We start from the raw sequence: 12,056 nt of genomic DNA, 5'->3' as shown, positions 1-12,056 counted from the left end.
AGCTAGAACAGGCTACAACCAGAGTAGGCACCATGCAGAGAGGGGGTTACTCCTGCCTAGGCTGGGCTCCTTTTTGTTAATGGAGATTAATAAGAGTCCAAACTGAAAGATTATTTTGGGAGGGAGCATCCACCTATTCGTGAGAATCGAAGATTCAGACCCATTCTAAAGGCCAAAGGGGACACGTGGTAAATACGTATGAGGGTGCACACCATTTGAAAAACTCCTCAGCTTTCACCCCCCACCCTCACCCAGAATGAAGCCCCAATACTAAAGACAGGATCGAAGCGTATAATTGATCCAGGGGTCAGTAAAAACACCGTGTTCACAGTCAAACACCGGCTTTTCAGATCCACCCTCCCCCATGAAGATAAGGTGTTTACACACACACACACACACACACAGTATCGTCCTGTGGGCCAACAACTCTTATCTCCCTGAAACAGTGTAACAGACTGGAGCGTGGCACCAGATGGGGGGTTTTAGGGTGACGGAGAACGTGACGAGAAGCGAGTGTTTTACTTGAAACGGGTTTGGGTTTGTAGGAGAGGGACGAGAGAGAGAGAGAGAGAGAGAGAGAGAGAGCTAGATCCTGCGTATGGGGTGCCACATGGACACGGGTTTCCTCAGAGTGGCCAGCATCTGGTTCCAGTGGGTGATCCCCATCCCGCTGGCCTCGGGGCCGATGATCACGTGACCCAGGTTCTCGCCCCGGCCGTCGTCGGTGGCCTCGGCCACCGTCACCCTCAGGGAGAGTTCCTGCAAACAGCACAAACGTGGTTACGCAACCTGCCGCGTAAGCATGAGTCGGTGTCTTCTTCCCAGCATGCTCATCCAGATCCAAATGGAATCGGTTGTAATAAAAAAATGGTAGCTATTTTTTTTTTTAAATCACCTTATATGCTGAATTAATTCAGAGCAGTTACATTTTTGGAATTAAAAAATTAAAAAGATTATATATATAATATTTAAAGTGTCATTTTTATATTCCAGGATCATTTTTATGATAATATCATATATATTAGTATTCATGGATAAAACTATGGGATTTTTACAGAAAGCAATGTCGGTCTTTTCAATCGGTCAACCCCGTTGACCTTGAAGAGGTCTACATTCGTTGCCATGACAACAACTGTGCCCCATTAAGATGGTAATAACTTAGCTGCGTGTACATACCTGGACACCTGTTTTTTTTGTTGGTGTTTTTATTCTGTGCTGTAATAATTTAAGTACTGCTGTTTCAGTTACTATCGGCAACGCTGGTTTATGAGTCTGTTGTTGTCACGTGGATAAATAAAGTGTCGTCTCATCAAAGCGTCACCTGCACGACGATGGACGGCACAGAGAAGATCATGGCCTCGTTGAAGATGGGATTCGTGTCGTCCCTTTTGGTGGAAGTCTTCTTCTTGCTGATCTTCCGGCCGTCTTGCAGGAGATACACTTTGACGAACGGATCTGCACGACGACAACGAGCGAAATGAGATTATGACCGCGTTTACATTTTTATAAAACCCCAAAACGTGCAAATGCTGCACATAAAACCGTCCATGCACACGCAATGAGCTCCGTGTGGATGGTGATGGCAGCGGTTCAGTGGGGGGCCGACGTTAGTGTGGCACTTATCTGGACATTTATTGTGATGTGAAGTCATTTCAGTCCCATCTGCGTGACTGGATATGCATAATACATGTGTCTTCTAGGAGTTGACACGCAGGTGAACAAATATATATACTTTAATGTATTTAGAATATACTGAAATGTTCAAGTACATTGCAAATATACTATTAAAAGAATTGTACTTTCTGCTATAAAAAGTATAGTAAAGTCACGCTTTCACCTATTTAAAAAATCCAACTTTTAACACACTTTAAAATAATTGTACTGTAGTATACTTTCAAGAAATATATTCTAAGAAAAATATACTTTAAGTGTAAGTTCTGTGCAATTACTTAAATGTACTTCTTTAAACTTTGTTTTCAAACGTATGCATTTTTAAAATGTATGCTCTAAATTAGCATTGAAACAATGGATTTAAAGCACATTTGATAAATGGTGAGTTTAAATATACCACCTTTTTTGTAATTGCTAAGTAAACTTATTCAATAATATTATAATATTGTGCTAATAATATACCAAAAGTATACGTTAATAATATAAAAAAAGTATACTTTTGGTATATTATTTGGTATATTATTAACGCATACGCACACAGACACAGACACAGACACAGACACACAGACAGACACAGACACAGACACAGACAGACGCACGCACGCACGCACGCACACACACACACACACCACACACACACACACACACACACACACACACACACACACACACACACACACACAGACACAGACACAGACACAGACACAGACACAGACACAGACACAGACACAGACACAGACACAGACACAGACACACACACAGACACAGACACAGACACAGACAGACACACACACACACAGACACAGACACAGACACAGACACAGACACAGACACACACACACACACACACACACACACAGACACAGACACAGACACAGACACAGACACAGACAGACACACACACACACACACACACACAGACACAGACACACACACAGACACAGACACAGACACAAACACAGACACACACACACACACACACACACATGTTCCCGACCTGCAGTGTTCTTGCTGTTGGTCCACGCCAGGTTCTTGCACTTGGCCACAACAACTGTGAGGCGCTCTGCTGTCGGCAAATAGCTGAGAGACAACAGGATCTCCCCGACTGCATCCACAGCCTGTGGAGTGAAGGACATTAAACACCACGTGCGCTTTAAAGCACTTTGCACAAGCATGACCTCTAAAGCAAATATCTTCTCACACAGCTGGAATGTAAAGCCAAACAGAAATGAAAATGCTGAAACTAAATGAATTGAATTAGTCCAATTCAAATGGTGTGATTCCATTTCAGTATTCGTTTGCAAGTTCGTCATTTAAAGATAATAATAAGCGAATAGAATTAACACATTTGACGATTCTTATTATTCCTGCGTTTCATTGTGAGTGATGTAAACGATTTGTGATAGCTTTTGAAAATTGCTAAATGTATTTATTAATTTTAATTAAACATGGTCCTTTCCAGGCTCCACAGCCACGATTACTGTTGCTGATGTAAAAACTAATGTGGGTCATTTCCACTTGGGAAGGACCTTAATGATCATTCATGTCTGCGGTCGCCGTGTCTCATGATTACTGAGAGTCACGAGTGGAGTGGCACAGAGCATCAGCATGGCTGTGACTGTAATCCCATTACATTTAGCAAGGAATGCACTCAACTCAGCTGTGATTCCCATTCATCGGCTAAGACATGTAGCTTTGCCGAACGTCCAGCAGAGGGCCTCAGAGAGCACTTCAATTTACTGCAGGAACACATGTCATACTGAAAATGTGCCTGAAACCAAATCATCTGTTACAGCAGTATTGTCTCCACCAGGAGGACCATGTGATCGTTTGCATATTGTGTGTGTGTGTGTGTGTGTGTGTGTGTGTGTGTGTGTGTGTGTGTGTGTACCCGAGAAAGAACACACTACTACAGTCCCAAACCGACCTTATTGACGTCTTGAAGGTAGAGCCAGGCGTTGAACGGTCGGATGGTCAGGTCCAGGTCGGACAGCTTGAGGTCGGCGACCCCGGCGCTGATGTTTCTCTCGTCAGCATCGATGCCAAAAGCTGCACAACGCAGGCTGTACTCCTCCAGCAAGGACGAGTCCATGGGCACCGAGAAGTGCTCGTCAAAAAGCACCGTGAAGGCGTTCGTCTGGATCTGTGAGAGGCACGAGACAATTCTTTTACTTCTAACGTGGTCTGAGTTGAATTAAGGTTTGATTGCTACTTATGACTCATGGCCAAATACACATTAGAGGTAATTACAACTCCTGCACATAGCTGTCTGTTTGCAGTAAGATACATCACAAGAAGCGGGCTAACTTTCCCAAGAAAACATGCGTCGGGCCTTCAGAGTCCGGCAGAGTCCACTTTGCATTTATTAGAGCTTTTGTTCAAGCGGTACACCCAAAATGTACAAAAAGACAGATTCTGAGATTTCTGCTCCCTCAATACAAATGAGGTGAACTTTTTCTTTTTTTTTTGGCTACTCTTGACGTCGTACCGATTAAACTCTGAGCAGCGTGTGTGTGATTAACCGTAGTAATAGGGCCATTGTTTCAGCGCCACAAACTAAATTATATTCACCTTCATTGTGTGGGAGTGGAGCTGCATATTGGCTTATTGTTCTCTGCACATCCCTCATTTATTTATACATATATATATATTTAAATGCCAATACCTATTTTGTTATACCAAAATTATTATTACGCAGAACCAGCCAGTGAAGCCATAAAACTATACTGAGCTTAATACCAGGAGCAACAACAAACCATAACACATAATGTGTTATCAGAAGTATGTGTAACATAACGTAGACTCTGCGGAGAGCCAGGAACATTTTTCTGATAAACGTGTCTGGATTGTGGAGAACATGTCGAACAAGGTCACGGTGGATATTTGTCACATTTGCAAACACATTTCTTTCCCTTTTGCAAATAGATGTTTTTTCATCATCCGGCTTAAAAAAAAAAACACTATTCAATTTATTTTCCTGGCAGCCAAAACAGCTTTTACAATGAAAAGCAGGCGGTTCGGCCAGCAGAGCGCTCCACGACTCCTCCAGACTGAAGTGTGAGGCTGCAGCTGCACACAGGGACCGACACAGGGACCACCTGCTGCCTTCAGGCCATCGGACGCCAGAGAACGGGCCGAGACCAGGGTTTACGAGGAGGTCGGGAGTTACCAGGCAACTAGTGTGCAGGGGAGAGTGGATCGGATAATAGCTCTTTGTCACACCTGTTGGTTTTTCTTGGAAGTGTTAAATATATCTGCTAAATACAACACTTTAATACAGATACAGTGAAAATGAATACTACAAAAAGCATGCATTGTGGTCAGCAGGTCACTTGTGAATTTTCAAATTAAGAGCACCGGGTGTAACGCCTCATATCAAATGAAGAGCACTATAATCTATATATATATATATATATATATATATATATATATATATATATATATATATATGTATATAATATTAAATCCAATACCAACATCCGTTAGACAGGGAAAGGGAGAATGAGAGAAGAGTGGCATGCACATTGTTTCAGGCAAAACATGTCAAATAAATGGAGAGGAAAAAGAGATGAGGGGGCAACCTTTGAAGGGAAGAGGGCGAAAAGAAAAACAGTGACAACAAAGAGGAGAAAACGAATGAGAGAAAGCGCAGGGGAACAGAGGGATGAGGGGGAGGAGGAGGAAGAGAGGGAGAAGATGGCTTGACCACCAGGGCGAGAGAAGCCGATTCTTTGGTCTTCCCCACTCTTAGAGATTAAATGAGTTAACACAACAACATGCGCATCATGGCGGGGGAGGCCCCGGTGAGTTTGAGTGCACAAAATGTACGAGGCCACGTTCGCACGAGGCGAGATGGCGGCAGGAAGGAGCGGATTGTCTGGCAGCGTCTCTCCGAGAGCAGAAGGCGAGCGGCAGGAAGGAAGGAAGGAAGGAAGGAAGGAAGGAAGGAAGGTTCCCCGTCCTCTTCCTGTATGAACTGCCCCTTCACATCAGGTTCAAGCTGTTCATCAAATGGTCTTAGTGGAGAATATGGATGTTAAGAATATAACCTCTCATGGGAAATCTAGATTGTGAGACACTAAGACCAACAAAAAAAAAGCATAATTAGAATTATTTTCACTAAAGTTTGACTAAGTAAACTCATAATATGGTAAAGCAATGGTGGTGAGTAAAAAATAAAAAATAATGGGGGTTTTTTGTATCGTATTTTAAAAAGCTTTAAAATGCTTCTTAGAAGAAAGCACACAATTCTTGGAATAGATCAAATGTAATGTGTGTTTGAAGGAGAAATTCAAATGGAGATATTTTGAGTTTGGTCATGTTTTTGTATCTTGTAAAAATAGGTCTCCATAAAAACAGAATTCTTATATTGCAATATATTAAAGTTCATAATGTGATATAAATCATGACATTTAGTACATTGGGGGGTGGGGGATTTCAATTGAGGAACAGCTTAGGTCAAAGGTTTACATGTCTCGTGGTATTTTCCCATCACCCAACCCAATCATCTAAACATTTATGATATTGTGACTTGCAGCATCAACATTTTAAACGGAATCACTTCTCATAATTAGGATCGCTACAAATTGTAAAAAAAATAACTCCCGAATGAAGGTTCAGGACGTGGAAACAACCTCCCCGACTACGTCCGGTAAATGAAACGGGGCTCTTCCGTCAGACGGGAAAGAATCGGCTCGCCATGCCTCTCATCCCGTGGGCCTGATCACCGTCTCTGTCTAACCCTAAAGCTAACCCTAACCCCTAAGCCTAACCCTAACCTAATCTCTAACCCTGACCCTAAACCTAACCCCTAAGCTTAACCCTTACCTCTAAGCCTAACCCGAACCCGAACCCCTAAGCTTAACCCTAACCTCTAAGCCTAACCTCTAACCCGAACCCCAAGGCTAACATCTTCAGCGCAGTTCAAGCGAGCCAAAGCTTCCCCCTGAGACTCAACATCAGGAACCACTTTTATCTTCAGTCCTTTGCTCACGTTCAGTCGTCCCAGCTAATTAACCATCTATTAACCAAGCCCTGGCCCATTAGTAGTCTAGTGGCAGTTATGCTGAAAGTCTCTAACAAGGAACCTTAATGACTCTTAAATATCTCACCTACTCTATTAGCTGTATTGTCATGATTGCATTTGGTACAGATATCCACCGTAATACATTGTGAGTATCCTTGAGGCCTCACACACGTGTTGAGTGTACACACAAAGACAGCAGCTTCCTTACCCTTGTGACCCCCACACTGATCTCCTCTGGCCCCAGGGAGACCCTGATGAAGCAGCCGGGGAAGTCGCCCTCCTCCCTCTCCAGCAGATCTTTGCCCTGGTGCAGAGTGATGTGGAGCAGCCCGGCCCCGTGGCCCGGATGCCGGGACGGCTCAAACTCGAGCGTCACCTCCAGCTGGCCCACCGTGAAGTCGTGGCCGAAGTTGTTGGCGATGGAGGAGATGGAGCTGAGCGAGTCGGTGGACATGGATCGGTTGAGCTGGGCCTGGCCGGTCGGGTCCAGCTCCCTGCTCATCAGCTCCAGGTGACCCAGATCCCGGAAACAGTCCGGGGTGTCGCCAAATGCCAGGCTGGGTTTGCGGCTGGAGGTGGTGGAGGTCCGCCGGTTGTTGTTGGCAGCCACTCGCTTCAAGGGAGGAGTCAAGTAAGGACATTTAGAGGGTACTGAGATGGAAAGCTAACTCACAGGGAACTGTCTGCAACTACAGGAACAACATATTTACACGTCTGCCATGTTAGAGAGAATCATGAGCATGCACTTGAAGTGAAGCCACTCCTTTTAGCTCTGTTTTTGGTCTCCACCAACTATTAAAGAAAACTGTTGGCGCTTTAGCAGCTAAATGCTTCCTTGCTAGTTGCTACCAGTGTTTTCCTGTCATGAACTCCAACAAGGAGGTTGTAGTGTTAGTCTTTTTGTCTGCGGGAATACAGAAAAATTACTGGCCCGAATATCGATAACATTGTACTCTGAGTAGCTCGTGAGATCTGGAACCTCTATGACATCGCGAACAACAAAGGCTTTGGGCAGGAAACACGTCACATGATCAGGTTAAGAAGGTGATCGATGAATTGTCCCGCGTGCATGTCTCGCTCCATCGAACTTAAGTTGCCGTCGTCACGTTCTCCGATCTCAGAAACTACTTAATGCATGTCATCCCTAAACGATAGATACGATGGCCACAATTACAACAACAGGACCCGAATGGTAAGAAACCAGAATGATCCTCTGACGTGGAGATGGCCGTTCACGTTGCCATCGTGGCCCAAAGACTCTGATGGTGAAGCTCAGAAACCAAGAAGTGCTTCACCCACGGGAAACGTTTCTTTGAAATCAGCCCGCTTCGACTGGAAAGAAAACCCTCAGACTTCTCGGCCCTCCATGCCACTTGATTGCTCACCAAGCGAAGAAGCTTCTTGATTTGACCACTAGCTTCAACCTCACTAAACCTCTCACCTCCCTGCCTTTCAGAGAGAGAGAGAGATATAAATATATATATACACACATATATATATATCTATATATTTGCGCACAGCACTGATATTTCAGAATTCGGTACCTTTTGTCTGACTTCTGAGAAGGAGGTTCCATATTTTTCTTGCAGAAATCGATAGTCAAAGTTGGGGAACGGGGAGGGCGCGGGGAAGGTTCCAGATTTCCACAACTTCCAGATGTTGAGCCCGGCCACGCCCAGTAGCACGAAGAAGCCCACCAGGTAGATCCCCACCTCCCAGCCGGGTGGGTTCCGCACCACTGAAAACAGGCACACGAAACAGGCGCTTCAGGAACACCCGCACTTGCAATTTCGTCAACGGTAGAGCGAACGTTTGGCTTCATAAGCGTCTATATTTTATACGTGAGAGTTTTATTTTATTTTGAGATCAGTAGGAGTCTTAAGAAGCACACAATCACTGAGCGCCATCAGCCTGTCCCGGGCCTTAAGTATTGAGATGAGGATGTCGAAGGTTCTATGTAAATCAGATAATAGTTTGGGACAAAAATGACAAACAGATTGAAATGCGGCTCCTAAAACTCGAAGCATCTCACGCCGCATTTCAGAGATGGATTATGAGCCAGGTGCCGAGCTGGCGTTCTCAAGATTAATTGCCTCTGCGGGAGGACTCTGACAGCTTTATCCTTACTCTTAACACAAGAGATAAGCGAATTAGCCGTCAAATAACCTGCGAGCAGAAACACAAATGCAAGGAAACGCAAACTCATTTCTTCATACTCACTCAAGATATGACCACATCCATTAACCCACGCAAGGACACGCAATGCAGAAGGAAAACACACAAAGGAATACGCTGTCCAACTCACCACTCAGTTGGTAGCCTGATATATCCCCACTTTGAGCGGAGGACATGGTGCTGCAGCCAGCCTGGAGAGGAAGAGGAAGAAGAAGAAGAAAAACATCCATCAGAGTAAACGTCTGACAACCAGAGCTGTTGCCGATCTTATAATGAACTACAGAATATAATTAATAAAAAAATAAAAATTGAATTCTGGCTCATTATCCAGAATAATATTTGGGTTGATATTAAATACTCAGCGGAGGGAATTCATTGTGTTTTTTTTGTGTGTATAATTTAACAACCGTTTTAGTACAAGTCCTAGACGTGAAGCAGAGTCAACACGGCAGAATTGAAAAATAAGACATAACGACCCCTGACACCCACCGCTGCTGAGGATACGCTCACGATGGGACGCATGCAGAACAGGGGATGTCAGGTAGTAGAGTGGGGGGGAACACCCATGGGTGCCCTCCATACTCTAATTACAGAAAATGACCGTTTTCTTGCTGTGGTTCGGTTAGATCTGGGCAATTAAAACTACTCCAGGTTAAGGTCGAGGAAAGATTTAGTTTAAAAAGAGTAATTTATTTTGCATTTACATGTCTATAATATTGTCAGATTCACATTGAACAGTTTAAAAAATGTAATTCAATGCAAACAATACAATGAATCGGGGGGGGGGGGGGGGGGGGGGACTCCAATATTAGTCCTGGTGTGTTGTATTCCAGACACCTGCACTTTGTTTGTTGTTGTTGTTGTTGTTGTTGTTTTTCTACTTGAGCAATTCCACTCAAAATGCGAGGGCTGTAAAAGACGGCGCTGTGCATTTTGGGGCACATCAGACACTCGCCCCCCCCCCCCCCCCACACCTCCCCTGGGGGGAAATTCAACAAGTAACCAGCCGACTACTGATTTGCTTTTGTATATTCCCAGTTATGTCACATTAGTGTTATAATTTCACCGCGTTGACAAACGGTACACGTCATCGGTTCCCCAAACCCGGCTTACAGCACGAGGCTCCTGGGAGAACTCGGTGACTGCACATCCACCATATCGGAGCATCCGGTTATTTGATTTGTTTAGAACAACAACAAAAAAATCAATTCTAGTGTTCATGTAGTTTTTTTTCTTAAAAATAACAGCAGGGACTTTTTTTTGTAAATTTTTTTTATTTTTACGAGACAAAAGAGAACAATAGGTTTCCTGCACCCCCACTCTTACTCCGCAAACTGCAAAATAAAAAAATACAAAACATGACAGGGCGATGGTGTGTGACTCATCCCCCCCACCCACCCCTCCTCCTGCAGCTCCCCCGCCTGTTGGAATCTCCCCATATCTCAGTGACTCGGGGGAAATGGGAGCATTACACTAATGATATAGAAAAAGGCTGGAAGGGGGTTGGGGGGGAGGGTGGGGGGGGGGGGGGGGTCGACTCAATTCTGCTGAGCGGTTTGCAGACCACGGCCATGCAGGCCAATTAAAGTGTCTGACGCAGTGCAGGGCCCACTGACAGATGCTGATGTGCCATTAGCAAAGCGCGGGGAATGTCTATAGCAGCAGAGTGTAAGCACACACCCACACACACACACACACACACACACACACACACACACACACACACACACACCTCTCGGTATTGCTCAGGTCAGCTTGGCTCGGTTTAAGCCTCAAGGTAACATATGAGTGTAGGTCCAGGGACAGCTCAAGAGAAGGAAGAGGAGGAGGAAGCATCAAGGATGGGAGGAGAAGGAGAGAGAGAGAGAGAGAGAGAGAGAGAGAGAGAGAGAGAGAGAGAGAGAGGGAGAGAGAGAGAGAGCAAGACGTTGTTTCAGACAGATTAAGTAAATAACAACGAGGCAGCGTGGGCGCTCTGGCGCCTCAGCGGGCTCGAGGTGGCAGAATACCAACAATGATGTCGAACTTGCCTGAAATAGAAATACATATTTTCTTTAAAAACAATGCCAGTGGACTTGAGGAATTGGACGTCATTTGATCGTCTGTGTCCCACGTCGTGTTCATTTAAATCAAGTTGGAAACTGATGACTAGGTATTGTTCAGGGCGTCCAGCTTTTAGGTGGAATTGCCAGCGCGCTGCCTTTCTCCGACAGAGAAGATGACAATCTAGCCCCGTGACCTTTGCTGCTCGTTATCCTCCCTCTCGTTCCTATTTGTGACACACACCACCCTGAGCCGATAAAGTAGACGCAACGAGGAGGCCGGCAGGGCAGAAAAAAAGGAAAACAGACACGCAGATGCTATAACACTAAAAAGGAAGATGTGCACATTGCGTCTCAATCGATGTGAGTTATAGGGATGGAGTGTGAAAAGATGGCCGTCGGGTTCTCGACGACGGCGCTCAAAGACGCCCTCGTTCTCCTCCACTTTTACATTTCGCGGTCTATTCCTTCGGGTGGACGACATCAACCATCGGCACCGAGGGGACGTTCATAATAAAGGTGAGGGACGGTCATGTGGACCAGAATCTTTGCACCGTACGCCGCAACTGGAGCACACCGGCCTCCACCGGCCTCCATCGCCCTCCACCGCCCTCCAACGGCCTCCAACGGCCTCCACCGGCCTCCACCTTTTAAACCCTAAACCGCTGCGTCTTCTATCCGTGACATCATCAGACGGATGTCAGGCTTTCCTTTCCGGCTGACGGCTCATTAGCACGCGGCGGTGCAGGGAAAAGGTGAACATTTGCATAAACGCCTTTTTCATCTTCACGCCCACGCGATCTCGACTCTCTCTCGCTTCTTTAGGAGGCGCCGACGCCGCTGCAGGGATTCTGTGTCTGACACACACACACACACACACACACACACAGGAAGACGTTGCGACGGGGGACGTTTTAATTACCGAGATATGCACAAAATGAATATCTTGTCACAGTGTCGGCGTGCAAAACAAGGCTGTGATGATGAGCGTTAAGTGGCATGCGAGTAATGCATTGGAAAGGAGGCTTTTTTTTTGGTGAAATACAATTTTCCAGATCAGTAATGAGGCTGTCGAGGATGAAAGAAGAAAAGAAAAGCAGCAACAAAGAGGACGAGTCAGAGTTAATAATCCTGTGTTTCAA

General features: G+C 45.2%; 1 protein-coding gene across 1 annotated transcript; it reads right to left on the bottom strand.

The window, feature by feature from the left end:
• Window positions 1-215: 215 nt before the first annotated feature.
• On the bottom strand, window positions 216-9,102 carry syt12 (synaptotagmin XII). The gene is made up of 7 exons (XM_034534547.1): window positions 9,003-9,102; window positions 8,242-8,435; window positions 6,906-7,310; window positions 3,599-3,814; window positions 2,669-2,789; window positions 1,322-1,455; window positions 216-759 (listed from the first exon to the last, which is right to left on the bottom strand). Exons 1-7 carry the CDS (start codon window positions 9,100-9,102, stop codon window positions 586-588), a joined length of 1,344 nt encoding a protein of 447 aa, XP_034390438.1. The 3' UTR covers window positions 216-585.
• Between the last annotated feature and the right edge of the window lie 2,954 nt (window positions 9,103-12,056).

Source organism: Cyclopterus lumpus, chromosome 6 (genome assembly GCF_009769545.1).
Source record: "Cyclopterus lumpus isolate fCycLum1 chromosome 6, fCycLum1.pri, whole genome shotgun sequence".
NCBI classification, from domain to species: Eukaryota; Metazoa; Chordata; class Actinopteri; order Perciformes; family Cyclopteridae; genus Cyclopterus; species Cyclopterus lumpus.
This window is presented reverse-complemented; position numbering and strand designations above follow the sequence as displayed.